This window comes from Prionailurus viverrinus, unplaced genomic scaffold (assembly GCF_022837055.1).
Source record: "Prionailurus viverrinus isolate Anna unplaced genomic scaffold, UM_Priviv_1.0 scaffold_38, whole genome shotgun sequence".
NCBI lineage: Eukaryota > Metazoa > Chordata > Mammalia > Carnivora > Felidae > Prionailurus > Prionailurus viverrinus.
The window spans coordinates 4,235,967-4,263,872 of record NW_025927606.1 but is presented as its reverse complement, the minus strand read 5'-3'; the positions used below and the strand labels follow the sequence as shown (position 1 = coordinate 4,263,872).

At 55.6% G+C, this 27,906-nt stretch overlaps 1 protein-coding gene across 11 annotated transcripts; it reads right to left on the bottom strand.

The window, feature by feature from the left end:
• Window positions 1–124: 124 nt before the first annotated feature.
• TCF25 (transcription factor 25) lies at window positions 125–27,906 on the bottom strand. Of its 11 annotated transcripts, XR_007149498.1 has the most exons (20): window positions 27,565–27,906; window positions 20,828–20,977; window positions 19,775–19,849; window positions 18,975–19,093; window positions 18,336–18,401; window positions 14,811–14,893; window positions 13,606–13,736; window positions 13,062–13,161; window positions 12,158–12,251; window positions 10,909–11,001; window positions 10,676–10,781; window positions 9,152–9,311; window positions 7,387–7,474; window positions 6,271–6,429; window positions 6,029–6,119; window positions 5,499–5,578; window positions 3,872–3,944; window positions 3,272–3,562; window positions 1,778–1,840; window positions 125–1,052 (listed from the first exon to the last, which is right to left on the bottom strand). XR_007149498.1 is itself a non-coding variant. In XM_047846177.1 (19 exons), exons 1-18 carry the CDS (start codon window positions 27,754–27,756, stop codon window positions 1,804–1,806), a joined length of 1,902 nt encoding a protein of 633 aa, XP_047702133.1. In that variant the 5' UTR covers window positions 27,757–27,906; the 3' UTR covers window positions 125–1,052; window positions 1,778–1,803. The 11 variants fall into 11 exon arrangements, 6 of the variants coding, with proteins under 6 accessions (XP_047702133.1, XP_047702135.1, XP_047702134.1 ...); XR_007149494.1 differs by having other exon boundaries at window positions 125–2,129; XR_007149495.1 differs by having other exon boundaries at window positions 125–2,093.

Sequence of the window (27,906 nt, the reverse complement as noted above, 5' to 3'; positions counted from 1 at the left end):
CGGTGTTTGGAGCGTATCTGTGACATTCCCGTTGAAGCCAGGTGGCCTCTGATGGCAGGGCCCACACGTGTGACCACACGTCAGTACCCGCTTGTATTACTCATCACACAACTCACAAAGCTCCTTTACCCCCTTTGGTTTGTGCTCTTTATTGAAGTACCTCATACGTAAGAAGTACACAAATCATAAAAAGTGCAGGTGAGTGGGTGCCCCAACCTCCACACAGCCAGGAAAGCAGTACCCAGATCAAGCCATCAAACATGAACTGCACCAGAACCCTTGGGGCATCCCCCCTGCCCTGGGAGCCACCCCATGACCATCAGTGAATTCTGCGTGTGCTTTCCTCTGCTTCGCGCTCAGACACCCGTGCGGGTGCGAGCAGCGGTCCTTGGCGTACAGAGCACCCTGGATGTCTCCCCAGACCCGCCAGGCGTTCCTGTCCCATCTTCTGGTGGACACAGGGAAGGGCTCCCGCGGGGCAACGCCTAGCAACGCACGGGTCCGTTTCTGGCACGAGCACTGCCCCCCCCCCCCATAGAAGACAAAAAGCCCAAACCCCCCAGGAACCAGGCACATGATGGAACACACCAACCCCCCCCCCCCCCCCCCCCCCCGGCCCGGCCCAGCTTTATGCCTTCTGTGGACTCCACCTCCCACTCTCTCCGCCTGATGGAGAACTCCAAAGGGAGCAAAGGCTCCCAGGACCACAGGGTGGTGCCACGGCCAGTGGGGGTGGTCCCAGGACTCACACTGTGGCTGTCCATCACCAGGGACCAGCTTCTTGACCACCCTCCACATGTGGGGGCACCGACCAAGAGTCTGTCGTGGGAGCAGCCTTGTCCCCCGCCTCTGTGCCGTCACACTTCAGGGCTGTTAGTATTTCCAGCTCCACAAATGAGGCCTTTGAGATGGACGCGCCCTCCCCACCCCCACCCACCCCCGGCCTGAGACTTCAAAGGGCCTGAGAACTGGACAGCCTCTGGCGGACAACCAGTCTTCTTCCTGGTGAGGCCTCGAGACTCCCCATCTGGTTCTGATGTGCCTGTTGAGGACTTCACGGGAGGGAGACAGTCAGCGTTGTGATTAGTTATGGTTGTGAGGGGAAGGGTCTAAAGGAAATCACAGATAATCCCCAAGGCCTCTTATAGCAACTCCGACCTCCAGTGCCCCTAAGGGAAACTGAGGGACGGCCAGGGGACAGGTGGTGGACACAACTGTCCCCTCAGAGCACGTGTCAACATGAGACAACGTGCCTGACCCACACGTGAGGAGGCTGTTAAGGGCAGGAACCCCTCAGTCGTCGTGTCCCCAGCACCGAGCGCAGTGCCAGGCGCACGCAGGCCGACAACATGCGAGCATTCGATGGGTCAAGGAGCTCCGTGTGGGGGCTGGGGTGCAAAGTCCGGTGGGATACCTGTGCCTAGCCGTGGCCACAGCAGGAGGTAGGGGTCACTGACCACCGGGCCCAGGCCCTGCTTCCTTCACAGAGGTTACCCCCCGAGGGCCAGCCAGGGGACACGGCCGCATGAGCAGACATGTGGGGCGTGCGGCCCGGTCCCCCTGACTCTGGACACGGCGGGGGGGTGGGTGGGGGTGGGGGAAGGATCTCGGGAAGGCCTGGCTCAGGGCTGGGTCACAGTGGGTTCTTTGAACTCAGGGAGGGGAATGGCTTCTGCGCCCACCCTGCAGTGTCCGCGCCAGAGACCCTGAGGTAGGGTCTGGCTTGGTGGGAGAGGGCACAACATATCAGCCCCGGGAGGAGCCGATTCACGCTCACCTGGACACGGGGTGGCAGGTCGAGTCTTAGAGCGGATGTTCAGACGTGAGACCTGGCTGTCTTCTTGTCTCCAATAGAAACAAAGAACTGCAAGTAATAACCTAAACCCAACCAGCCTGGCTGAGCACTGATGAGCTGTTAGTCTCTCAGGACAGTAGGCCCAGAGGTGAGCAGTTTCATCACGGGCTGGGGCCAGCCTCTCTCTGCTTCACTACCCCTAGGACACTGGCTCTTCATTTTGGAGGTCACCGACTCCTGGTTGCAAAATGGCTGCTGCAGCTCTGGACATCACCTCCCCATCTGGATGTATTTAAGGCTGGAAGAGGCAGGGTGCCAAGTTTTCCTTGCTTGCCTGTCATTTTCAGAGAACAAACCCCTTCGTGGAGGAACCCAGTAGACTCTTGTCCTATAGGCTGAAGCTTACCGCAGGACACCCTAACAGGACACCTGTGCGTCCAGGACAGTCTGGGATGATCTCACACTCAATCCCACCTACCGAATCCGGTTATGGGGACAAGGAATGAAGACACCAACACATCTGTGGGACACATGCCCTGGCCAGGGGTGTTCAAAGCAGAGGCTTCTGTTCACCCACAGATGCTGGGAACTCCTGACAGGATAACCTCACGGATGTCCCCAACAGGTGACTGCACAGTGAGGCCAGGAAGAACACTTCCTAGGAAGAGGGACTTCCTAGGAAGCAGGCCTCCGGACCAGGGCTCAGAAGACACCGATCCTGGCCCACCCAGAGCACACCAGCAGTACCCCGCCCACCCGCCTAGTCTGCTGCCTACAAGGGTGGGGATCAGGGCTGGGAGGGCACCCAGCAGCCAAGAGCACCCAGCTCAGTGCCCTTGGCCCTTCCACAGCCAGTCAGGCTCCTGAGTCAGAGGCAGCCCTGTTTGGTAGCAAGCTGTCAGGCGGGCCAGGGCCAGGACTCGCCCCAGTGATGAGCCCTCCCCCATGCCGTGCTCACTCCCTAATCAAATGCCCCCTAGTCTCCGCCATGACGTTCTCCAGAGCGGCCAGAACAGCCTTTCCAAAGCCTGCATCTCAGCCTCCCTCCAGCTCGGGGCTGCCCTGAAGTGTCCTAATAAAACCACTCTGTCAGCGTGAGCAGATTCCGCACCTGTGGAGCCCAGCCCAAGGACTCCTGTGTCAGCCCCTACGGCTCCCAGCCAGCCTGTTCCACGTTCCCGGGGGAGGGATGGGGGGGGGGGGTTGGGTCAAACACTGGGGCGTTCTCAGCAGGGACGCTGCACTGAAGCCTGTGGGACCTCGTCTCTGCTCTGTGCCCCAAATCGTGGAGGGGCAGGGTGGCAACGGAGAGAGCTCACACGGAGCCTGGGCGTGGCTGTGTGTGACCGTGGGTCATGTTCTCTCCTGGGAAACCTCGGGGGCTGTGCGGATCCAGGACCCACCTGCCTCACACTGGGCACTGACCCCAGCCCCGGAAAAGAAGAGCCCAGGCCACACACAGCGTAACCCACTCACATTTATAGGAGACACAAAGGAGGAAGGCGGACAACACATCAGCATTTCTACTCCAGGGAACCGGCCAATTCCGACCGGAACAGCAATCGGGAACATAATTGTACAGCGTCGGGGTGCGGCATCTACGCGGGCTTAGTCCCACTCCCCGTCCCCCTCGGGGTTGTCCTCACGAGCCGCCTCCACGTCGTGGAAGTGAAAGTTGGCCATCATGTCTCGCACGGCCAGCATCAGCCTGTTCAAGCCTTGGTTGTGGTTCAGACCCCCAGCCCCTCCAGCCTCCAGCCTCTCCCCCTGCGGCAAGGAGACTCGTCTGAGCAGGGGTTGTCCTGGGCCCTGAGGCCCAGCGCTCCCAACCCGGCCTGCCCAGGACCCTGTCGAGAAGAGGAAGCCCCCAGACCCAAACGCGCGTGTCTAACAAGACCAGGCCCCAGCACGGGGTCAGGGAGCCGCGTCCGGTGGAGGGGCCGAGGTGGTGGTTATCGTCAGGCGGGCACGTCCCAGCCTCCCGAGCAGGCCGGCCGCTGGCTCCAGCAAGGCTCTCTACCCGTGCACAATCAGTGGCCCTGCCTGAACCCGCCCGGCCGACACGTGCCCACGTACCTCCATGGTGTAGTTGGGCAGCAGCGACCGGAAGAAGAGGGCGATTGTGTTTCCGTGGCTGACAGGACTCAGCCTGGAAGAGGAGGAAGGAAGGTCAGCAAGCGCCCCCGAGGGCGGGGAGGGACAGGAAGGCGGCCCGAGCCCCAGCTGGGACACGGGGTTGGACCACCCGGACTCCTGCTCAGCTCTGGGTGGGCAGTGGGCGCCCAGAGGTACCGGTGAGGGCTGCTTAGGCCTCCCGGGGAATGGCGTCCAGAGGCGGTGGGCCCTTCGGGACCCGGCTGGTTGAGCCGAGCAGGGAGGAGGGTCACTCTTGAGGAGAGCTGTGCAGGGGTGCAAAGGGGTCGGTCACATCAAGGGAAGGTGCCAGGGTGTGCTGGAGAGTGCCCCCCTGAGAAGACGCCACGCTGTAAGCAGCTCCAGCTGGACTTTTAAGGACCGGCAGCCTCTGCTGGGCACAGCCCTTCGGCCACTCCTCAGGTCGGGGCGACAGTGTCCAGCCGGTCCGCTTTCTTTCTGAACCTTCCAGTGTCACAAATTCCTGACTGTCGTCCTACTCTACTTATAAATTCAACCGGGAGCTATTTCCCTAGAAGCACGTAGTCTAACTGTTATAGCACAATTCAGTCAAGAAAAAGTGCTTCAGGGGCACCTGGGCGGCTCAGTCGGTTCAGCGTCTGACTTCGGCTCAGGTCATGATCTCACGGTCCGTGAGTTCGAGCCCCACGTCGGGCTCTTTGCTGACGGCTCGGAGCCTGGAGCCTGCTTTGGACTCTGTGTCTCCCTCTCTCTCTGCCCCTCCCCTGCTTGCACTCTCTCTCTCTCTCTCTCTCTCCCTCTCTCAAAATTAAACATTAAAAAAAAAAAAAATCCTTCATCCTACATAAGGTGCTCTACTGAGATCTGGAAACCACACGCTTTCCCGAAATGGGCAAATCTGTCTGTGACTTCCACATCTACGAGACTGTGCTCAAGGCTCTTGGTAAGTCAATCACTCAGCTTTAAAGACTAGAGGAGAGGAAAAAGAAGCTAGTGCACGATTCAAGGCTAACCACTGTCCACAAATCCACTGCAGACTTGGGCTCCGCTGTGCTCTCACCGCAGCCCTCCTGGCTTGGCTGTGTGGGTCTTCTTTACTTCTGGGAACGTGCCCTGTGCCGTGCTCCTTGCACAGGGCCTTTGCACGCGCCGACTCTTCTCATGTACCAGCGACATTCCCTCCCCCTTTACTGGTCGAAGGTCTATTATTCCTTCACACAGCAGTGACCGCGGCCTTCTCGGAGAGTCATGTGCACCCGAAGTTTCTCACTGCAGTTTTGACTCCACATTTAAGCCTCGATCCCGTAACGAACGTGTGTCCCCACTGCCCTGTGAACACTCCATGAGGACACAGGGAATGCCTTACTCTTGCTTCCCACCGTTACCTCCAACGCCTGCTCTAGAAGCTGACCCAAAAACGCGCCTGCTGTCGACAAGGGAGTGGAAGCACACGCCTGGCAGAGCTGACCCGCGACCCCAGACCGCACCGTCCTCTGCGGGCCTGTGTCTGCGGGAGGCAGTGAGCCCTAAAGCACTGACCTCAGAGCTGTACGAGAGCAAAGGAGCAAAGCGGGAGGCGGAGAGGTACCTCTCTGGCCTGACGTAGGAGTAGATGGTGTCCAAAGGAGGCAGGGGGTCAAAGCCCATCACAGACTGCGTGGTCACATCCTTCAAAGGGAAGCAGACCTGCCGTGAGCCCCTGCCTTCCCCTCCGCAGACTCTCAGCCAATTCCAGCCCGGACCGGCCTCTCTGCTAAGAGTCCGTCGGTCAGACAGAAACGGTCCCCGGCCGCGAGGCTATGCGTCCCGTCCTAAGCCACCGGGTGAACGGGCAGGGAGAGCCTTTCTAACACGGGGACACCCACTCTGCCCGCTCAGAGGGCTACAGAGGACACCCGTGGGCAAAAGTGTGTGTGCCGTAGGGAAGGGACAGAATCATATGGTCACTTGTGCCAGGAGCCCCACTTTAGCGCTACGGGACGCAGGCTCCAGGGCCCCGAATGGCTGGGTCACTGCTCTGAGCCCTGTGAGGTCACAGCTCCACCTCTCAAATCCCTGGCTGTGAGGGGAAGGGCCCGGCATGTGACAAAGCTCCCACCCCCAGCCCCTCTGCCTTACCGGGGGGAGGGCGGCAACGGCTTCCTTGACCTCAGACAGGACCACGTGGCGGTGGATGTTTCTGGGCGCACGCTGGTACAGCACCTTCCGCCTAGGGCCGGGAGTAAAGCGGCAGCACGTGGAATGGAGCCCGCCCCGGCCCTGCTGCCCCGTGTGTGATGGCAGCACCCGAGCAGGTGGGCCTCGTCCTAGCAGGATCCCGAGGCCACCTGCCGCCCTGTCACCCCTGGCCCCAAGCCCACCTGCTCTCACATGCTTCCACCGCAGGGTCCCCGGAGTCCACCGCCCGCAGAACCTCGCGGACGTTCTCCTCCAGCCAGCTCATGGTGGCCGGCTCCTTCCAGAGGAAGTGCGACCTTCCGAGGTACAGGCTCACCAGCTGGCTCAGGGCAGGGGGCTGGCTGCGGGAGAGCGGAGCCCGTGAGCAGACTCCACCAGGGCGAGGCCTGCGTGCACCCGCCGGCGCCTATGGGCAGCGTCCGGCCCCGTCCAGCAGCCGGGGGTGACAGGAGACCGCCCGGAGGGGCTGCCGACCGGGGTAGGCAATCACCCGGAGTGGGGCGGGGGCACACACAGCGGTTACTTTTATCCAGGGTATGTGTTTTTTAAGAAGCACAAGTTCTTTGGGGAGCCTGAGTGGCTCAGTCGGTTGAATGTCCGACTTCGGCTCAGGTCGTGATCTCACAGTTTGTGGGTTCGAGCCCCACGTCACACTCGGTGTGCTGACAGCTCAGAACCTGGAGCCTGCTTCAGATTCTGTCTCTCACTCTCTCAAAATATTTACTTTTAAATATATTTAAAAAAAAAATAAATAAAAAAGTATGAGTTTTTTAGCAGCAACATAAGATAGAAAAAGAGTATGCACATGCACGCACAGACGCCGCAAGAACCGCTGTGGTTTACAAACAGGGTCTGAGGGTGGCTGGCTCCCTTACTGCACGTTTTTCTGTCGTTTTCTAATGAGAAATTTGGAAAACGTCGCACGTGCCATGCAGACGCATGAACCACGCTAACAAGCGTAATGATACTAAGCCCACCCAGCAGCTGTGGGCACAGTGGGCCCCGTGCCCTGCTCACTCCTCACCAGGAAGGCTTGTGCTCTAGGCCGCAGGCTGCTCACGCACCGGCCGGCTCTGTGCCTGACCCTTGAGGCGATGCCCCGCCTGGACCCGGGACCCGGCCACCCAAGTGGGACAACAGTCCAGCCGCCGGAGTCTCGAGCAGAGAGCACCTGCCAGGCCCCTCCCAGTAGCGGGGAGAGAGCAGTGACAGCCAGACTCCCAGGGTCTGCCCCCAGGAGCGTCCCCACGACTCACACACAGGTGGGCACTGTCCTCCCAGGGCCCGTCGGTCTTTACCTTATCTCAGCGTCCGGTCCGAAAAAGCTGTGAGTGGCGACAGCGGCGTCTGGCCGCACGCAGCAGTACTCGAGCAAAGGGAGGAGGGCTGCAGAGAAAGCAGGGCCCCCATGGGCACGGTGACACCAGGGTGAGGCCAGTCTACCCACACCAGCCTCTGCCACCTTGGAGGGGGTCGTGCGTCCTGCTGCCTCCCAGTGGCCCGGTCTGCATGTGAGGGGTTACACCCGTGCCCCCCAGGCACACGCACAAGGCGTTCTAACCACTGACATCACAGTCTCCCTCCGCAGGCTGGTGGGGAGGCCGGCCTGCAGGGTTCAGGCCTGGGGCAGAGCCTGTCTCTCTCCCTGAGCAGCAGTGGCCTCCCCACAGGAGGTCACCTGGAGAACCCTGTCTTCCGAGTGACTTTACAGGCGGCTCATGCCCCGATCCCACACAAACAGCCGGTGCCCACGAAGGGCCTCGCCTGGTAACTTCACGCACCTTGATGGGGAAGGGTCGGTTGTCCTACGGCCTGGCCAGGCAGCCCCGTGTGAGCACGGATGGAGCGGGGCGGGGCCTGGACACACAGGCAGAGCTTGAGAACACTGTCCAGTGGGCGCCCCGAGTAACATGGGCCTCAGCCCTGCCCTGGCTGCCTCCTCAGACCCTCACCATGCTTGTGTTCTCTGTGTGTTCCCCAGCACCTGGTACTACCTGCCACTCTCCCCGCCCAAGGATGTGAGCCCCAGGAGCGGGGACCCTGGTCACCTCCTCTCCCGGCCTGGGACGCAGCAGGCTCACTGAGGTTAAGGGGTCACCTCAAGAGCCTGGGCTGCCCCTCCAGCTGGGGGCTGGGGGGACAGCGTGCCTAAGTCCCCACGGCCCGTCCCCGGGACTCGGCCCTCTGTGAAAATGCACGTGGTAGGAGGACTGCACTCCAGCGGGACCCTGACAGACCGCACAGCTCTGTCTCCACACAGACACCAGCCCACTACTCTAGGATGCCTGGAGGTTGTCTGAGCAATCCCGGACAACCCTGTCTCCGAGTTATTCAACCCAGTGAAAGATGGGATTTGAGGACAAGAACAGAAAGCCGGGGCCCCTCCTGCACGTTCTGCTAAGAACCAGCAGCTCAGGGGCGCCTGGGTGGCGCAGTCGGTTAAGCGTCCGACTTCAGCCAGGTCACGATCTCACGGTCCGTGAGTTCGAGCCCCGCGTCAGGCTCTGGGCTGATGGCTCAGAGCCTGGAGCCTGTTTCCGATTCTGTGTCTCCCTCTCTCTCTGCCCCTCCCCCATTCATGCTCTGTCTCTCTCTGTCCCAAAAATAAATAAACGTTGAAGAACCAGCAGCTCACTTCTCTCTCTAGAAAATACCACACAGTGGCGCCTGGGTGGTTCAGTCGGTCAAGCGTCCACCTTCGGCTCAGGTCATGATCTCACGGTTTGTGGGCTTGAGCCCCGCGTCGGGCTCTGTGCCGACAGCTCAGAGCCTGGAGCCTGCTTTGGATTCTGTGTCTCCCTCTCTCTCTGCCCCTCCCCCGCTCGTGCTGTCTCTTTTTCTCTCTTAAAAAGAAACTTAAAAAAAAGAAAATACCACACCTTCAGGAAGTAAGTTTTTCTCAGTCAATATCAGAAACTTATCCTGAAGCCCCAAGACACCTGAACGCCAAAGTCGCTTCTGACTCATTTTCTGCTTTTGAACTGTAACTACGCCTTGTCCAAAAGCCCTGAAGACACGCCCTTCTGTCAGTGGAGTGTGCGCGCTGGGGCCCGCCGCACCCACCTCCAGGGAACATGGTGAGCGCCTGTCGGATCAGGAGAGAGGCCTGTTCCCTCGCAGAGCTGAGCTCCTGCTCAGGGAGGTCTGCTTGCTGACTCAGCAGAAAATAGGCCAACGGCACAGAGAAGGCAAAATTCGGGAGCTGAGACAGGTTTCGATGAGCCTGAAAGGGGCGGAGACACAAAACCTGGAGCTCTACTGTGCAAAGACAAAAGACTCAAGACCCACAGCTGCTCCAGAGTCAGTGGATGCGCCCGCGATGAACACAAGTGTCGCGCTGGCATCCCGTCACTTGGCATGAACGAGAATTTTGTTACGTCTGGGGACTTCCTCGGGGCAGAAAACAAGCAAAAGGCCCTGGGAGGGTAGAAAACTGCCTGGGATGGATGAGAGGAGGGGCCTGGGGGGAAGCGGAGTCAGGTGGGGTCACCGCCAGACGCCCGCCCTCGTGACGGGCTCGGCTCTGAAAGCAGCCAGCCTGTGCTCTGTCTGTCACAGTGGAAAACTGAGTGAGTCGGGGCGGCAACGAAGAACGTCCCTCCTGCTGCCAGGACCCGATCAAGTCTGCTCTCATGGCCGAGCACTCTCCTTGCCTTTCTCCACACGGGTAGGGAACAGACAACACGTGGCGTGCCGTTTCCTCCGCTAAAATGGGACCATGGTCTCCACGGTTATATAAACTTTCTTCCGGGGCGCCTGGGTGGCGCAGTTGGTTGGGCGTCCGACTTCAGCCAGGTCACGATCTCGCGGTCCGGGAGTTCGAGCCCCGCGTCGGGCTCTGGGCTGATGGCTCAGAGCCTGGAGCCTGTTTCCGTATCTGTGTCCCCCTCTCTCTCTGCCCCTCCCCTGTTCATGCTGTGTCTCTCTCTGTCCCAAAAATAAATAAATGTTGAAAAAAAAAAAAAATTAAAAAAAAAAACTTTCTTCCTCAGCCCTGTTGTGGCGGATGGGGGTGCTCCAGGAACCTCTGTAAACCAGATCCCCAGAGGCGGGACTCCTCGGCCAAGCAGCCAAGCGACACAATTCAAATGATCTACGTAGTCATTTTTCGATCGCGCACCAACGCGCGGTGACAGAAGATTCCAGCTCGGAGACCAAGGAGGTAAGCTGTCGATTCCCTGCCCGCCACCCCCGCCCCTAAAGGTGGTCAGGTTCACACGTCCCCAGGACAGCAATGCCCAACAGGAACACTCGTTCTCTAGCAGCCAAATTAAAGAGAAAACAGGTGAAGTTAACGTTTACTAATGTTCTATTTAACCCAAATTCCTAAAATAGCATCACTTCCGCACGAGATCACTATGAAGGTCTCGTGCCCAGTCTCAGCCTCGACGTCAGGCTGGAGGCAGAGCCCGTCTGCAGGGGAAACGGGCGGCAGTGGAGACAAAAAGGGAGGAGCACGCGGGGTGTGGCCAGAGCCTCCCCACTGCTTCGCGGAACCGCCCTGGGGCGCACAGACCCTGGACGGAGAAAAGCGGGGTGGGAGGGGGGGGGATCTGGCCCCGCGTCACGGCGCACACGCACGCCTACCTCCCACTCCTGGAAGAGGCGGATCAGGTAGTCGTAGTTGCGCGCTCGCAAGGCCAGGTGGTCGATGAGCAGCAGCATGCACAGAGGGTCCTCGTCCGGCTCCAGGCTTCCGGAGGCGGCCCAGGGAGTGGCGGGGGAGGGGGAGGCGAAGGGAGACAAGGGGCAGAGTGGGCCGGCGTGGACATCCACGGGCCCAGGCCGCGAGCACACAGGCGCCAGAGGCAGGCACCCACCTCAGGATGAGCTTGCAGAACTCCAGCGCCGTGCGGGGACAGCCGCGCTTCTCCAGGAAGCTCATCTGCTTGTAGAGGGCCAGGTAGAAGCTCCTAGATCCAAGACAGTTCCTCGTGAGCCAGAGCGGCAGCCGCCAGAGCCGCACTGCCCGGAAGCCTCGTCCAGCACCGCCGCCGCCCTCTGCTCCTTGGCTGCGCTGGCCATTTCCCGCGCGGCCTAATCACCGCGAGTGTTCGCCAAGTGTTCCTGTGTCTGCAGAGAAGGTGACGCTCTGCTTGTTGTTTGCGGTTACGTGTGTGTCCGTGTGGAGAAAAACCAGCTTATCTGGGAGTTGCGACCATCGTGTTTTTTGTTTCCTGCTGTTCGCTTCAGAGGACAGGTCAACATCTCCTACTGTAATTACCACCTTAATTTGCCCTCAAACCTCAACAGTTGCTAGGGGCACTGCTGCTGGATGCATCCAGTTCTGGGACTTGAATCATCCTGGTAGGCTGTTACTTGCATCAATAACCAACACCCTGCCTGTGGATGTTAGTATTTTATGACCTGTTTCTGGGAACTAAGAACTTAACTGGAGAGACAAGACTAACACAAACAAAACCAGACAATCTGTGCAGTCGGGGTCAGCGTGCCCAGGCTGACTGCCAAGGTGCGGAGGGCGTCCAGTGCTGGAGATGACCACAGACGCTGGAGGCCGTGAGGGCGAGGGCACCGGACAACAGAGGACCCTCCCCCCCACCCCCCCGCAGCCCCATGAGGGCAAGAAGCCAGGGGGTGAGGTCAACAGGGAAGCCACCGTGGCTGTTCGGGCTCCATTAGTGAGGGCTGGTGCCAGAGTGGGGCTTGGAGAGAAGACTGGCACCCAATCCTGACCGCTTAACACCGGGAACAGGATCAAGCCAAGTGAAAGCAGCTAACTGGCTTAGGAACTGGAAGGTATGGCTGCCCGCAAAGCATTCCAAAGCATTCTAAACTCAGGTGGCACAGATCCTACTGTCCACACATACAAGGAAAACACAACTACAGCCCCCAACATAGTGGAGTCGCTTATCAGACTCACTTGTAACAAGGACAGAAGTAACCCCGGGCTGGCCCAATCGGTGCGTCCGTGAGCCCAGCCATCCTGCATTCAGGTTGTACACAGTGAGGTGCCCCAGTGTGAGCTGGCAGGTGGGACGCCTCGGGGACAGTCCTCTGCCGTCTCCCGTCGCAGGACAGCTTCGACACACCTGCCATCGTGAAACCCACCTGTTCTCGGGTCTGCGGTAATCCAGCCGGCAGGTCCCGCTGGTGAGACTGAACAAGGGATGAAAGGCACACTCCATGCTGTAGAGCGCTCTCTCTGCAGGCCACACAAACACCAGGGGAGGGGGTCGGGGCCACTGTGTGGCAAGTGCAACCTCACCACCACCACCACCCCCACCCCCCCCCCCCCCCCCCCCGCCCCGGCTCACAGAGAAAGCTCTCAGAGGGAGGAGGTCACACGGCGAGGGTTTGGGAAAAGGCGGTGCGCCACAGATGTGACCCTGGGGATCACCGAAGCCACTCTGTGCGTTTGCTTCACCCACAGACCACTTGTCGGCCCCAGGGTTGTATACAAGCACACGTGCTCACAACACCCACAGGCACACGACCACAGCAGCTTGTTCACGCGATCCAGGAAGTGGAAACGCGCCGAGTGTCCCCCACATGCCGGCAGGCACACAAAACATGGGTCTGTCCACACTATGGAGCATCACTTGGCCGTACGAGAGGGGAGCTCTGAAGACGTGAGTCACAGGATTCCACTCACAGGCAATGTCCGGAACAGGCAAATGCACAGAAACAGGAAGCGCACCGGGTGGCCAGGGGCAGGGGGTGGGGAGGCGTCAGGTGACGGGCAAGCATTCTTTTAGAGGTCACATAAATGACCTAGAATCGGTGGTGACAAAGCTGCACGACTCTGCCAGAACCTAAACACCAGCGAGTCATACGCCATCAATGGCAGCATCGTAAGGTCTATGAACCGTACCTCAAGAAAGCCACTGTTTAAAAGACACCCTGGCAAACCCTGTGTCCCCGCCATCGCTTTATTCAACGCCTGTGCTCCGCCAGCGAAGGCGTGTGCGGGTGCGGAGGAACAGCAGGGCAGGGTGCCCACGCGCCCCCTTACCTACGAGGTCTCGGGCCATCTCCTGATCCTCCTGAAAGCGGCAAGCGTCGCTGAGCTGCAGGAGCGAGTCAACGTGGTACGGGCTGGTCTGGAGCAGAACCTGCGAGGAGGGGGACACTGATGGGGCAGCAGGTGGTGCCCCTGGACCGGCGAGGCCCCAGCCCCAGGCAGGCCTTTCTCTCAGGCACGTAAACCTTGTGAAAATTTTACCAGCGGTGGCATCCACGATACCCTCACCTCGAACCAAGCTCATAACCAGGCCTGTGGTGGGAACCGGGACCTCTGTGCCCCGGGACCCCCATCTTTACCCTCTGCCACCCCCCCCACACAAGCAGCCCTTGGAAGATGAGGCGAGTCCTCGGAAGCATCCTGCCGTGGCCCTCAGCCCCCATGACCCGGGCGTATACTGGAGGTGAGAGGAGCCAGGAGGGCAAGGTGCTTCCGGGCGGAGTGACCACAGGCTGGGCCCCAGGCCCGGGGCACCCTGGGTAACTGTGGGGAGGGTGTGGGCTGGGCGCGGACCCTCTCGTGGGGACACACGCACCACGATGTTGTTGGGCTCCATGGACTCCACGGCGGCCAGGAACTTGTGCTGTGTCTGCTGGTACTCCTCACTGTGCTCAAACGCAAAGAAGGAGAGGCCTCTCTTGGACTCCAGCAGCCGCATCGACAGACCTGGGGAGAGTGCGGCGTCAGGCCCCGTGGCGTTCCTGGACAGGAATTTCTGCGTGCACCCAATGTGAGTCCCTGTCACAGCGTTTGCTCTCCCAGGATGCCTGGGGCTGACCGCCCACGGCTCGGTCCACACCGGCACCACATCCCATCTACGCCTTTCCTAGGAAGATGTCCCCCCCGCCCCGCCCCGCCCCCGGGGGTATGGATCGATCATCAATGTCCCAGGACAACAAACGTGAGGACACACACGGCGCCACCCCCATGGCATCTGGCTGGGCCTAAACAGCGGTTGGAGCCCAGATCCAGGTGGGCATGGGAGACCGTGCAGGGGCTGCAGCCAGGCCTCTGAAGCAACGGCGATCTACACCCCACGAGTGGACGGCCTTTCTCTTTGTACCACGTGTTGGGTAGAGGCCCAGTTTCTTCTGAGGAACCACTTACCTCCACAGAACAGGTGAGTGGTTCCAGGCTACCCTCGACCCAGTCCCTTCTGACGGCCCCACCACAGAGCCAGGAGCTTTGTCTGTTCAAAGTGGCTCGGGGGCTTCTGCTAGCTAAGTAGGGGTGTCCTCACTGCCAGCACACAGGAATCATGCAGAACCCCAGAGACACAGAAGCAGGGCGTGGCTGTCACACGCTCCCATCACAGTGGGCACCCCGGCCCCTCCCCTCTGTCCCGCCCGACCGGCCCAAGGGCTCTAGGATGCTCCTCCTTTTGGTGTCGTGATGTCAACCACAAGCACACAGCAAGCCTTTCTGCACTGTGGCTGTTTCTCTTCAGATACGCGTACTTATTACATGTCAACAGAACATAAAATACCACGCTTGAAAGATGAACTTGATTGCCTCCCGTGGTACAGTATTCACAGGAAAAAAGAAAAAGGTAGACAGAAGCTGCATTGAACCGTATTTGAGAAAACACGCAGCTGGCCTGTGTTGGGGGGTGGGGGGCCCTCCGTCCTCCAGCACGAGGCCGGGGCGCGCGCTCACACGCCCGCACGCTGGCTCTGCACAAACAGGGCAGCGGCCCGGCCCAACGGGCGCAGATCCTCGCGGCCCGGTGCCGGCCCTCACCTGGTTTGGTGTACCGTGGCCAGGTGCTCTTGGGGGTCGTCAACCACGTACACTTGGGGTACACACGCTGCCGCTGCCTCGGCCTGGGGAGAACGGACACGGTCACGGCTTCATCTTCGCTGCCTGACCTCTGAGGGACCTCGGAAGCAAAACCGCGGGGAGAGGAAGGGAAGGGCACGGACAGGGCAGAATGCAACAGCACTGACAGAACGTCAGCAGTGCCCAGCCAAACTAAACGCCGCATCTAAATAACCAAACAACCAGAGACAGAAAGAACCGGAAGTTTTTGGGTCTAGCAAAATGGCAGGAAAGAGAGGTAAAAAGGAAACAGAAGTTGAAAACCAAAAACAGAGAGGAGGAGGAGAGCAAGCCTGTGGACGCAATTCCCTGGGGGCCGGGCTGGACAGATGCTCCGCTGGCTGAGCACAGAGGGCAGAGGGCAGAGCTCTGTCGTGAGGCGGGTCCTCTCCTCACCTCTCAAGACACCAGCGACGCAAGAACAGGATTTATTTGAAAAGGGAACAAGGGGAACCACGGAAGGAACCGGTGGGGGGGGGGGGGGGGGCATCAGGACACTGACACCAACACACTCCTGGGTGAAAACGAGCCAGACAGCACCAGTGGGCAGCAGGGGAGGGAGGTTGAGCTCCCTGAGATGTGGCCCACAGACTGCCCTCATCCCTCAGCCCGGTGCTCCTGCCTCGCTGGGCGGGGATGTCTCCGGCGGTACCAGACCGCCCCCCGCAAAGCGGTGGTTGCAGGGAGGCGTTTCTGCTCCATCACTGACGCTTTCTTTCTTGAGCTGAGTAACGGGCATGTGGACATGTGTATGTGATTCTGTGTATTTTCTCGATAATATGAACCATTTCGTTAAGAAAATAAAGATGAGTAAGAATCTGGCCTGCATTACAAACAGGGTAAAAAAGCAGGTTTCTTATCCCACCAAGAAGGCAAAATGCAGGAGAAAAAAACACGGTGCCTCAAAAGCACAGTCATAGGGGCACCTGGGTGGCTCGGTCGGTTAAGCGTCCGACTTCGGCTCAGGTCATGATCTCACGGTCCGTGAGTTCGAGCCTCGCGTCGGGCTCTGTGCTGACAGCTCGGAGCCTGGAGCCTGTTTCAGATTCTGTGTCTCCCTCTCTCTCTGCCCCTCCCCTGTTCATGCTCTGTCTCTCTCTGTCTCAAAAATAAATAAACGTTAAAAAAAAAAAATTTAAAAAAAAAAAAAGCACAGTCATAGTCTGAAGAACACTCAAATGACTACCTCTAATATGTTGAGTGTCTGGCCCTGAAACTTTCGCCAGGTTTATTTTTGCTTCTCAACCGGCATCAAAACCAACGTGAGGTTTAGAACCTGGGATAAGTCTGATCTTTGTCCACTTAACACTTCTTAGCGGTTGGCATCGTGCGGTAGATGCAGTAAGAAACGCTCTGTGCACGAAGGCCCGTTGGCAGGACTTTCTGTAGGAGGTGTGGGTGTTCAAGTTTCCAGACGCTCCAGCACGGAGCCCAGTTCTGACCGGGAGCTTGGTAGGGTGTAAAGAGGAGAATTAACTGGATATGCAGAACTGCCTGGTCTATGGAAGCCCAGGGACAGCCCGGCCCTGCAGTGAGCTGTCCGCTCAGAACAGAGAGGAGGCAGGGAGGTAGGTGGGGGAGGCTCTGCTGGGGGGCAGCAGGGGGCGGGGGGGGGGGGGGGAGACAAGAGCAGCAGGAGGGCGAGTATGCCGTATGCGTCTGTCATAGGAAGCTTTCCGAGAAAGAGCTGTGCACAGGCCATCTGCACGTTCTGAGACGGCCACCGGACAGGGACAATCAGAAACACACTGAGTGTGTCTGCACACAAGGGGTACGAGGGAACCGTGGCTTCTCAGGGAAGCCGTCGGTGGGACTTAAGTTTTTAAACAAATCAATACCCTAAGAAGTATAATAATACTACAAAAACAATAAATGTAATTACATTAAGTACCATTTGCACAGAAACAAGACCAGGCATAAGTGTGAAGAAAACGGCAAAGACAGGCCAAGCACATGCAAACAAGTGGAGCTAGGCTGGGGAGAGGCACGACGTTCAGACCAAGAGGAACATTTTATGCATTTATTTATTTTTTAAGTTTCTTTATTTTGAGAAAGCACAAGTGGGGGGGGGGGCGGAGAGAGGGAGAGAGAGAGAGAGAGAGAGAGAGAGAGAGAGAGAGAGAGAATCCCAAGCAGGCTCTGCACTATCAGTGCAGAGTCTGACGCTGGGCTCAAACTCATGAACCGTGAAGTCATGACCGGAGCTGAAATCAAGAGGCAGATGCTTAAGCACCCGAGCCACCCAGGTGCTCCCCAAGAGGAACATTTTTAAGCAAAAATGTTTTTCATCAATATTCCACAAGAAGACATAAAGTCAGAAACCCCTGTGTCCTGAATAACCTAACACCAGAGATAAAACCAAAAACCATCAGCAAATAACAAGAAAAGTCCTCCACGTGTATATTATGACAGAATCTAAAACCCCTAACTCTACGACAGGTCAGAGGAGGCAGAAACACTCAGGCGGTGGGTAGGCTAAGGCACACAGGTATCTGGAAGGCAGCGGAGAGACTTGGTGCTAACACCACAGGGGAATACCCATTCCTGTGCAATTGCACTAGAAAAGACCACACGGACGCAGGGAGAGTGCGGCCAGCACACAAGCCGGCACCTGTCCCCGGGGCGAGGGCATTCCCCTCGTGCACCGGGTGTGAAAATGGTGCCTGGAATCCAACCATGAAGAACCATGCGGTGTGAGACGCCAGCAGAGCCCTGTGGTTCCGGGGAACGAGGAGTGTGTGCAGAGGGGCCCCGGAGAGGGGCAGCAAGCTGTCCTGACTGGTTATCTTCGGGGCTGTCAGAGGAGACAATCCTGAATTGCCTCAGTTTTTTCTTTTATAAAAAGCATTTAATTCTACATTTAGAAAACACACGGACAGTACTTGAAAAGACAAAGCCTCTGCCGGTGTGACAGCTCCTGGTCAGAACGGACTCGGTGCTGGAGCGTTGGGAAAGCTGAACACCCACACCTCCTACAGAAAGGTCTGCAAACAGAGCATTTCCCCCTGGGTTTACCATTAAGAACTATTAAATTAACAAAGACCAAACTGATCCCAGAACCTAAACCTCGTGTTGGTTTTGCTTGCTAAGAAACAAAAATGAAGTTGGCCAAGATTTCAAGGCTAGAAGCTCAAAATTTCACGACTTCCAGAATCCTTGTAAAACGCTGGCTCACAGGCTAATAATAAAGGCAGTGTGAGGGTTGGAGCCCAATGGCCATCAAAAAGGTCAACCACCAACTTCTCCCCAGCCCCCTTCAGATCCCTCAGAACCAGAAGTCCTTAGGGTTTCCTCCTGTAAGGCCCTTTGCCTAACCTCCCCCAGGGTCTAACCGACCTGGAGAAACTCCCTCCCCCTCCCCGAGGACCCCCTCCCCCTCCCCAAGGGTCTAACCCATCTGGAGAACCTCCCTCCCTTTCTTGGGGACGAAGCCAGTGTTGATCTTACCTTTGTTCCCCCAGGACAGCTCGAGCACCGAAATATCTTTTCAGTTCTGTGTCTGGATTCAAGTGTCTAGAGAATTGAACATTTCACGAACAGAAATGAAACTGAGTTCTTCCACACTGAATCTGGGAATTCTGAAAGGTCACATAAAACCCAGCAGAGAGAACAGCTATTCTGGCAGGAAGACAACCGGCAGGCCTCCTTCAAAACCACGCTAACCTGAAGCAGAGGCAGCCGGTCCTGGGGCCAAATCAGAGCAGCCTCAGACCGGCGACTAGATCAAGGTGTGCTCACTGACTCAGGAAAAGAGATGGCTTTTTAAACACTGGCAACAATCTCTTCAGTAGGGACAGGCTTTTCATAGGCATCTATGAGGACAAGACAGGAATAACCTGTCCCAGGATGACCTCTGACTTCAGCACCTTCCGAGAAAAAAACACTCCCAGAGATCTACAAAGCTAAGTGATGGGTCCCTGGAAACAGAGGGGTCTCCCTCGCCTTCTGTCCTTGCCCCTGCTGCCTCAATGTTTGGCGATAAACCTACATCACTTTTAGATCAAGACAGTAAGTTTCCTTCTTTTTGAAATATTACCTTCCCTTTGCAAAGAGGCTCTGTGTCAGCCGGGAGGGGGACGGGCTAACCTGTGCTCCACATACAGGACGTGCTTCTTTGAGCTCAGGGGAGGCGGGCCTGGGCGGCTTAAACCACCGCCATCCTCAATCCTCTCCAGGATGCGATCAATATCTTCCAGCCCGTTTTCCTAAAAGCCCCAGAAGAACATCTTCATCACCACACAGACTTTATTTTAAGTGTAAGATCAACAATAAAACGGTTTTCACAAAGAAGCAGCATTCTCTTGGGTCTGCTTCCTGAACGCCGCACTGCACACATATTTGGAAAAAAAGGAGAGGTGCTTCGTTAGAGGAAGCTCAGAACCGGCGAGATCACAGAACCAGAAGGACTCTTGAAATGACCGAGCCACAGGCCTACACTGCTCGTCTCTCGGATGTGCCCGCCAAGCTCTTCAGGTGGGACTTGGGCCGTAACTGCCAGTGACAGGCACAGAGGGCCACAGCCTCCTCAGGACACACAGAACCGGGTGACGAGGGCCGCAGGCGATAATGAAAACAGATTTTCTGACAACCGACTGGACCTGGAGGCTTACACCTCAACATCTGATTAGTCCATCAGCACTAGAGAAAGGTCGGGGCACATGGGCAGTCCAGTGACAGAGGCTGCACCATCCAGAGAGCATCATTTCAGATGTCACCAGAAAACAGAAAGCACAGAGGGAGGTCTGACCCTCAAGGAACAAAGTGAACAAACACGAGTGAGATTTGGTAAGTGACCTTCCCTGACCCCCGAGTTAGACTCCTAACGGGAAGGAATCAAAATATCAAATGAAAATGAACTGCCCTGAGAAACAGCCAGATGCACATACCAGAATTTCTCCTGCAGTGTTTTTCTTATTTTTCTGTTTCTTTTTCTTCTTTCGGAGTTTGCCACTTATATTAGACTAACAAAAGAAGCACATTTTAGTCAAGGAAAGAGACAATAAAATCTTACATGCTGACAACTAAAGCAGCAAGCTACAGAGGGACACGGGAACACAGGCTTGGGTCCCCTCCCTCCCACCCTGAACGTCCTGTGAGCTCACCTGCTTCAACAACACAGACCTCCCACTGGCCCACAACTCTGGTTCCCTCCAAGTTTCTCCTTCCTGACAGAACTCGTGGCTTCCCAGGACCTCAAGACGCTCACAGGGTGTGAAGCATCCACCCACCTGCCCTCTGCCTTCATCTTTCACTTTGTCAACCACTCTCCCTGCCGCGCTCAGCCACCCTGGAGACTGGGACCCCGCACTGCACTCCCCCACACCCTTGGTGCCTCTGCCCGAATCGCTCTCGCCCCTTCACCTGGCCACCTCCTTCCCCGCGACGTGAAGCACTACACCACCCCAAGCTCAGGCAGGTGCCCCTCTCTACGCCACGAGTCAGGGTCCCTCCAGCTGCACTTGTCTGTCCTCGTCTGTCGCTCTCTCGACCAGAGGCCCCAGGAAGGCAGACTTGTCCCCAGAACCCGGCAGGCTGACAAAAAGCACTTACTGAGTAAACAAGCAAAAGATCTCCTGAGGGACCCTCTCCCACACTGCCGTCGTGCACACCAGCCACAGCCCAACGCTAACCTGACCTACGTACTTCTTCAAGGCACGTCCACCCAGGGTCTTGACCACCTGACCAGAGCTCCAGACACACAGTCACAAAAAACACAGCCCCTGGGGAGGGAGGAGCAGACCCTCCCAGAGTGTGGAGGCCACTCTTGTGCCAAGAAAACTTGACTCGGGGACGCTGTGTGGGGCCTCCTCGATGCCCACAACTCGTCTTGAGGGTGTCATGCAAATCTTATCAGGGGTCCCAAGGAAAAGTGGGGACGACTGGGACCCAGAAAACGACAGCAGAGGGTGTATGTGGCTGGCACCTCCTAGTCCCCACACCTGCTCTGGGGGTGCTGCTTTGCCAGCCACTTCTCCAGCTTTCTTGGCATCTGCACCTCCACTCTGGGATCTCCTTCTGTTCCCTGTGAGCAGACACTCGGGTCTCTCCCCATTCAGCACTGGTCCCTCCTCAAGGTCCTCAATGTTTATCTGGAAGACAGATGGGAGAGAACAAGGGTGTTACGGGTGTCCTGGTCACAGATCCCATGGTGATACTGAACTGCGTTAGAGACAAGAGAGCAGGACAGGGCGGGGGTGGGGAGGGGAGGCGGGGAGACACGTTCAGGATCACCCTGAGGTCACAGGAGGAAGAAACGTAAGTCTGTGTGCCTAGCAGAGCCGTACTGCTCACCTTCTGAACAGCTCTGGTTCACGGTTACTTTAGTCAATAAACTCCAGAGAATGCTGGGCACCGTGTGGCCCCACGGGGTCTCTGTCTTCAGAGGGGACATAATGAAGAACCCCCAAACGTCACAACTTACCTCCCTTATGGAACAGAACCCTAGCACAAAGATTCGTATATACATTTGTTCTGTCGATGCATTAATATTCTTTCCTCCTACTGGAGACACTAGGTAGCTCATCTACAGTAGCAGACAGGACAAGAACCTGGGGGAAGAAACAGTACCCAAGGACTGACCTACCTGGAAACTCTTCCCTGATAAAAGTAACACACGATAATAAAAATAACTCAGGACAGAACCTTACACAGTAGCGAAAAGGAAGGATCCACACATGCACACACTCCCGCACACACTAAACACTCACACCCTGGAGGCGAGACAGCGGCAGGGGTGGGTACAAGTTACAGGGGAAGTTCTGGCCCTTTAGCCAGTCAATGAACAAACACATAAAAGAGGTTAGCAGGAATACTAACTATGCTTCATAAACCAGATGAGATGGGACGGACCCAATCTAGTACAGTGAAATACACAAAATACACAAAAATAAAACTGTATGTTCAATTTAGAACCTCTGAAAAATATAAAGCTAAAAAATAAAAATAACATCTATTTTTTTTATTTACTTATTTATTTGTTTGTTTGTTTATTGAGAGAGAAAACACGAGCAGGGGAGGGGCAGAGAGAAAGGGAGAGAGAGAATCCCAAGCAGGTTCAGTATCATCAGCAAGAGCCTGACGTGGGGCCGGATCCCACGAATGGCGAGATCATGACCTGAGCCAAAATCAAGAGCTGGACACTCAACCACCTGAACCACCAGGCACCCCAAAATAACATGTTTTAACCCCCACAACCCTGAGACAATTTCTTGTTAAACTTGAGGTCACACCGCAGCCGGTGAGTTTTTCAGTGATGGTTCTCTTTTGGCCTACCGTCTCAGCTGGGAAAGTGTCAAAGAAAAGAACACGGGAACAAATTTTTGTGTCCTTTGGTTTTGCTTTCTTTACCAATGGAGCCTACCAAGGACACAACCCAGAAGTACGTGATGCCAATCTGTCTGCAAATCCATATCTGACTCACACATGCTCGACTTCTAGCACAACAGTTTCTGTCCCCGCGTCGCCGATACCGTGGGGACTCCTACTGCAGACACCTTCTCTTGAGTGGTGGCATTGTAAAGCCAGAGGCCCATGTGTGGTCTGGTTGGTTTGGGTGTTGGAGCAAAGGAACAAAACTAGAACGTGGCCTCCTGGGACATTTCCTCTGAACAAGTGGGGGAGGCACTGGGGAACGGGCACCTACACTTCCTCCGGTATTCAACCCCTAATGCCGCTAGTGAAGCCGGGTGCTGGTTTACTTCAAGTCACGTCCGCTTCCTTAAAAAAATTTTTTAAGAAAAATTTTTTTTGAGACAAAGAGGGTGCATGCACACGCAAGAGCAGGGCAGGGTCAGAGGGAGAGGGAGAATCTTCAGCAAGGTCCGTGTCCAACAGAGAGCCCGACTCAGGGCTAGGCCTCACTACTGTGAGATCACGACCTGAGTCAAAATCAACTGCGCCACCCACGTGCCCCAATAATTTTTTATTTTATTTTTAAGTAATATCTACACTCAGCATGGGGCTCAAACTCACAACCCCAAGATCAAAAGTCACATGCTCCACTGACTGACCTAGCTAGGCGCCCCACTAAGATATTATTTTTTGAGCCCCTTCTGGAAACTTGAGGTGTTCGGAGAAATTCAAATGCGTAAGCTCTATGCCAAGCTAAGCTTCACCTGAAATATTCTGGGTCTGTGCGCACACGTACAAACCTCCATCGATATACATACTCAGTCTTGTTTCTTTACTGGAAACAGCTGCTAACTGCGCATGATTCATTGCTATTTGTATCAGCAGGCACCAGCACTCAAGGACTCTCCACCCACCATCCTGAGGTAAATCTCATTTGGTATCCAAAAGCTGGTACTTTCATCAGTTTCACGGTCTCAAATGGGTAACAATTTCAAGAGGTTCTTGTTCACTACACACATATTCTCTGCTATTCCACGGGGATAAGGCTTGATCGATACTTCAATAAACACCGGGTGGGAATTTCGTCTTTTTTGGGGGGAGGAGCACGGAACTGGAGTATAATTTACGTGGCTTGAAACAGACGCACAGTATGAGTTTTGGAAACTGCATAAGTATGTAACCCACACTCTTACCAAGATGTAAGATGCTCCCATTACCCCAGAAATATATGCCTCCTACCATCTCCAACTAACATTTCCTGCTGACTCCGGCAAACATTGCTAAGATTTCTTCCACCAGAGATGGCCTGTGCCTGTCTTAGAACTTGGTGCAGAAAGAGCCAGAGTATGCTTTCTTTTGTGTCTAGCTCCATTCACACAGTGTAATGTGTTGACACTTATCCTGCTGGTGCCCATATTATTGGTCACCAGTACTCCTTTGTGTGGACGCGCTACGATAGCTTACCCATCAGGCAGAGGAAGTCGCTTGAGGGTCTTCCCATCTGCGGCTGTTTGGATGAAAGCTACTGTGTGAGCGTTTTTGCAGAAGTCTCTTGGGTAAGTATGCAGAGGTAGAATCACTGGGTTGGAAGACACAAGATTTATGTTGAGGGGCGCCTGGGGGGCTCAGTGTGTTGAGCGTCCAACTTTGGCCCAGGTCATGATCTTGTGGTTTGTGAGATCGAGCCCCGCATAGGGCTCACTGCTGTCAGCGCAGAACCCCCTTCAGATCCCCTGTTCCCCTCTCTCTCTCTGTCCCTCCCCTGCTTGCATGGTCTCTCTCTAAGAAAAATTACTTTAAAAGTACTGTTTCTGTGGGGCGCCTGGGTGGCTCAGTCGGTTGAGCGCCCGACTTCGGCTCAGGTCATGATCTCACAGTTCGTGGGTTTGAGCCCCACGTCAGGCTCTGTGCTGACAGCTCAGAGCCTGGAGCCTGTTTCAGATTCTGTGTCTCCCTGTCTCTCTGCCCCTCCCCTGTTCATGCTCTGTCTCTGTCTCAAAAATAAATAAACGTTAAAAAAAATTAAAACAAAACAAAACAAAACACAAAGGATCAAAATCAACTCGATATCAAAGATGACACATGTTGAACACCAACTCAAAGATCACTGAACAATTTCAAGTCCTTATTCCAGCCAAACAGCAGCAGCCTAATCACCGAAACTTATTTTGGAAGAAGTTTGGTTTTTTATTTAATTTTACAACTTAGATGCTTATTTCAATTACTTTCCAGGCATGACCATTATATTGAACATAAAAACAGAGACATATACACATACAGTTAACTCTGTAACAACACAGGTTTGAAATGTGCCAGTCCACTTATATGCAGAATTTTAAAAAAGAGAGAGAGATGATTTCTAAAGCCAAAACAACAACAACAACAACAACAACAACAACAACAACAGCAACAAAATCACCCAAGGGCTAGTTGTCAGGATAAATCCATGAACTAACAACGAAGAATGTCTCCTGCTCTGCTTCCCTCTCTCCAGGAGAGCACTTCTAAGTGCCCAGGAAAGGCTTCTCAGTAAACCACTTCAGGTCACATTCCTACCGTGGTTTTCAATTTCATTCAATACCTACATTTGCAGAGCGCCGTCTGCCCAGTATGGGCTAAAGGCGACACACGTTATTACTTCATTTATCACTCATGAAAATCCCATGAAGTGAGATCATCGCCAAGAAACAGGGAAACTGAAGCTTATGTTAGATATCTTGTCCACGTTCTCACAGCTATGAAGAGATGGGGCTGGGATCCAAACCTAGGTCCTTCTGACTCCAAAGCCTGTGGACATACATTCTGGCTGGAGACAGTACATGCTGGTCCGCTTAGAGGAAATGCTAATTCCTGCGGTAAATTTTCTGCATACCTGGGTGCCAGACACAGGGAGCAGCAAAGTCTCTGTTCCCACAAAGCTTCTACTTCATCAGAGAGCAAGGAAGGAAAGTAACACCAAATAGAAAGGACCGACAGAGAATCTGTACGGTATGTTCTATGATAGCTGCCAGGGAAAACTGAGAAAGAACAGAAGAAGGGGAATGGGAATGTGCAGATAACTCCACCTTGAAAGCAGGTAGGAAGGGTAGGCAAGACTGAGAAGGCGTCCTCTGAGCAAATCCTGAGGAAGGAGAAGTGAGACACGGGACATCTGAATACACGGTGTTAAAGGCAGAGGAGACAGCAAAGGGGACAGGTCACTATGGCTACAGCAGAGCAAGCAAGGTTATAAGGAAATGAGGTGGCAGAGCTCATGGGGTAAACGAGACCGGCGTGGGATCATTGGGGGTTGCGAAGAAAGGAGGGCTGAGGTCAGACGTATGTGTGACTGTAGCTGCTGCATTCAGACAGGTGGCAAAGGCACAAGAAGAGAGGGACTGGGCCGAAGGGTGACGGTGATCCAGGCCAGAGGCAACAGTCCCCACCCAGGTGCTACCGGACTTCAGAATGGTCTCGTATACTGTTGAGAGAGAGAAAGATCAGGGATACCTTCAGGTTGCTGGCGTGGACAAAAGGAAAAACGGAGATAGAGAAGGCTGGAGGAGGCAGAAAGAGCAGTTAACAGTTGGACACACTGGGTGTGAGATATCTGTGAAAGGTCTAAGAGGTGACAGACGCTGAGTTGGAGGTATGAATCCCAAGACCAGGAAGGACATCTGAGCTGGTGACACCAGTGTCAGAAAGTGGAAGGGAACACACAAACAGCAGAGTCCTGAGCAGGTACAGACCTTGAGTCCCTCTGACATGATGTCATGGGGAGGTCCACATCAGAATTCTTTTCCTCCATTTACACAGGTAAGCATCTGCCATTTTTTTCATTTCTCCCAAACACTCTGCCCCCCTGTCCATCTACCCTCCTTTCTTCTTCAGCAGGAACATTAACTTTGCTTCAGAGACAAAAACCATGACATGGTTAAGGGTACAAATTTTAGGTCAGAAAGCCTGGGTTTACTCTCCAAGTGTCACTTAGCATGTCATTTGCACAGGGGGGACTACAAGATCTCCTTCCCAGACTATGAGAATCATATGATGCAGCAGCAGCACCTGCAATGTTCAATGTCCTCCAAAGAGCAGCTGTTGGTGTTAAGGGATAAATCTTGGGGATATGGGGAAAGAGAAAGCACAAGCAGATAAAACGCCCGTGGAAACGGCTGCCTACAGCACAAATTGATTTCAGCCCGTGGACAAGTGAGATGAGAAGGAAGACTTCAGTATTTTGAGAGAAGTCAGAAAAGTGGCAAATTTATGGACACGTGATGTGACGGAAATACTGGGCAGACACAACTGGCCGTGTTTCCAACTGTGGGAGCTGGGAGATGAGCACGTGAAGGTTAATACTGCTTTTATTTTTGTACCTGTTTGAAATTTTTTATGATAAAAATGCCAAAAAGGAAGAAAGAAATGAGAAGAAACAGGTAGCGGGGAAGGAGTTACTTTTCATCTCGGAATCGGAACAAGTGGAGGGAGACTGGAGAATATGAAGAAAGCGCTTCGTCCCAACTCCCCCAGAGACTACAGGGTGAGGCTGTCTCTCACCTTAAGAGAGAAGGTCAATAATCTCTAAACCAATCTCCCAGACTGCAAGCCCACACGCCCCACACGCCCCGCCATCTTGTGATGGGTGTCTAACTTGCCAACTTTCCATAAAGCAAGCAGCAATCACAAGACCAAGAAAGAGTCACTGGTTTCTCCATGATCTTCAGACCCACTGCTGTTTGTTCAACCACTCGGGCACACCGAGGAGAGGATACAAGGTGAGCAAAACGGACACGTTACCCGCCAGAGGTCAGAGAAGCAAGAATAAGGCGATGCGCGCACATGCCAGAGTACAGACTGAGGCCAGCTAAAGAAACCCCGGTGGGCGTTTACTCAATTCACATCTACGGTGTCATTTCTGTGGCAGACACTTGCTGTGGGTGCAGAGATGAGCTAAACACCATCGCAGCTAATGCAGCGATGAGGAAAACACCAAGTCCTGGGTTGTGAGAAGTAAACAAGAATGTCAGCAATGGCCCTGCAACAGCTTAACGTAGGCAATGTTCGGTCCTGAAATACAGCGCCCAGACCTGGGGACGTGAGGCCCCGCCCACTGTGATGCGGACCCGCCCCTCTACGTCAAGACCACGCCCACCCTGCAGCCCAGACCCCCCGACAGCCCCGCCCAACCCGCCGTGCCCCCGCCCACCCCATCGCCTGCTCCACCCACTGGCCCCTGGCCCCGCCCCCACCGCAGCCCAGACCTGTGTGCCCCGCCCCCTGACGTCACGACCCGCCTGGCACAGCACCCCCTCCCACCACCCCCACCCCAGGCAACCCCGCTTCTCACCAGCTCGAACCGGTTGTTGACGCAGACGCCTTCCTTCCCTGCGCCCCGGGGGCGCCGGCCGCCTGTTCCCCGCTTTGGACCTTCTTCTTCCGCATCATCGTCATCATGGAGGGCAAACTGCAGGGCACCGGGCCCGAGGGGCTCCTGGCCGCGCTGTTCCCCCCTCAGCCTCCGGAGGGCCCGGCGCGACATAGGACCCAACGGCCGCTGACGTCCGGAGACCGGGAGAAGGAAGAGCCGAAAAGAGAACGACCGGCGCGCCTGCGCACTTACGGCGCGTTGGCGCGAGCCCGAGCTCTGGCGTCTGCGTGCTGCGGTCCTCCGGAACTTCCTCTCCGCCAA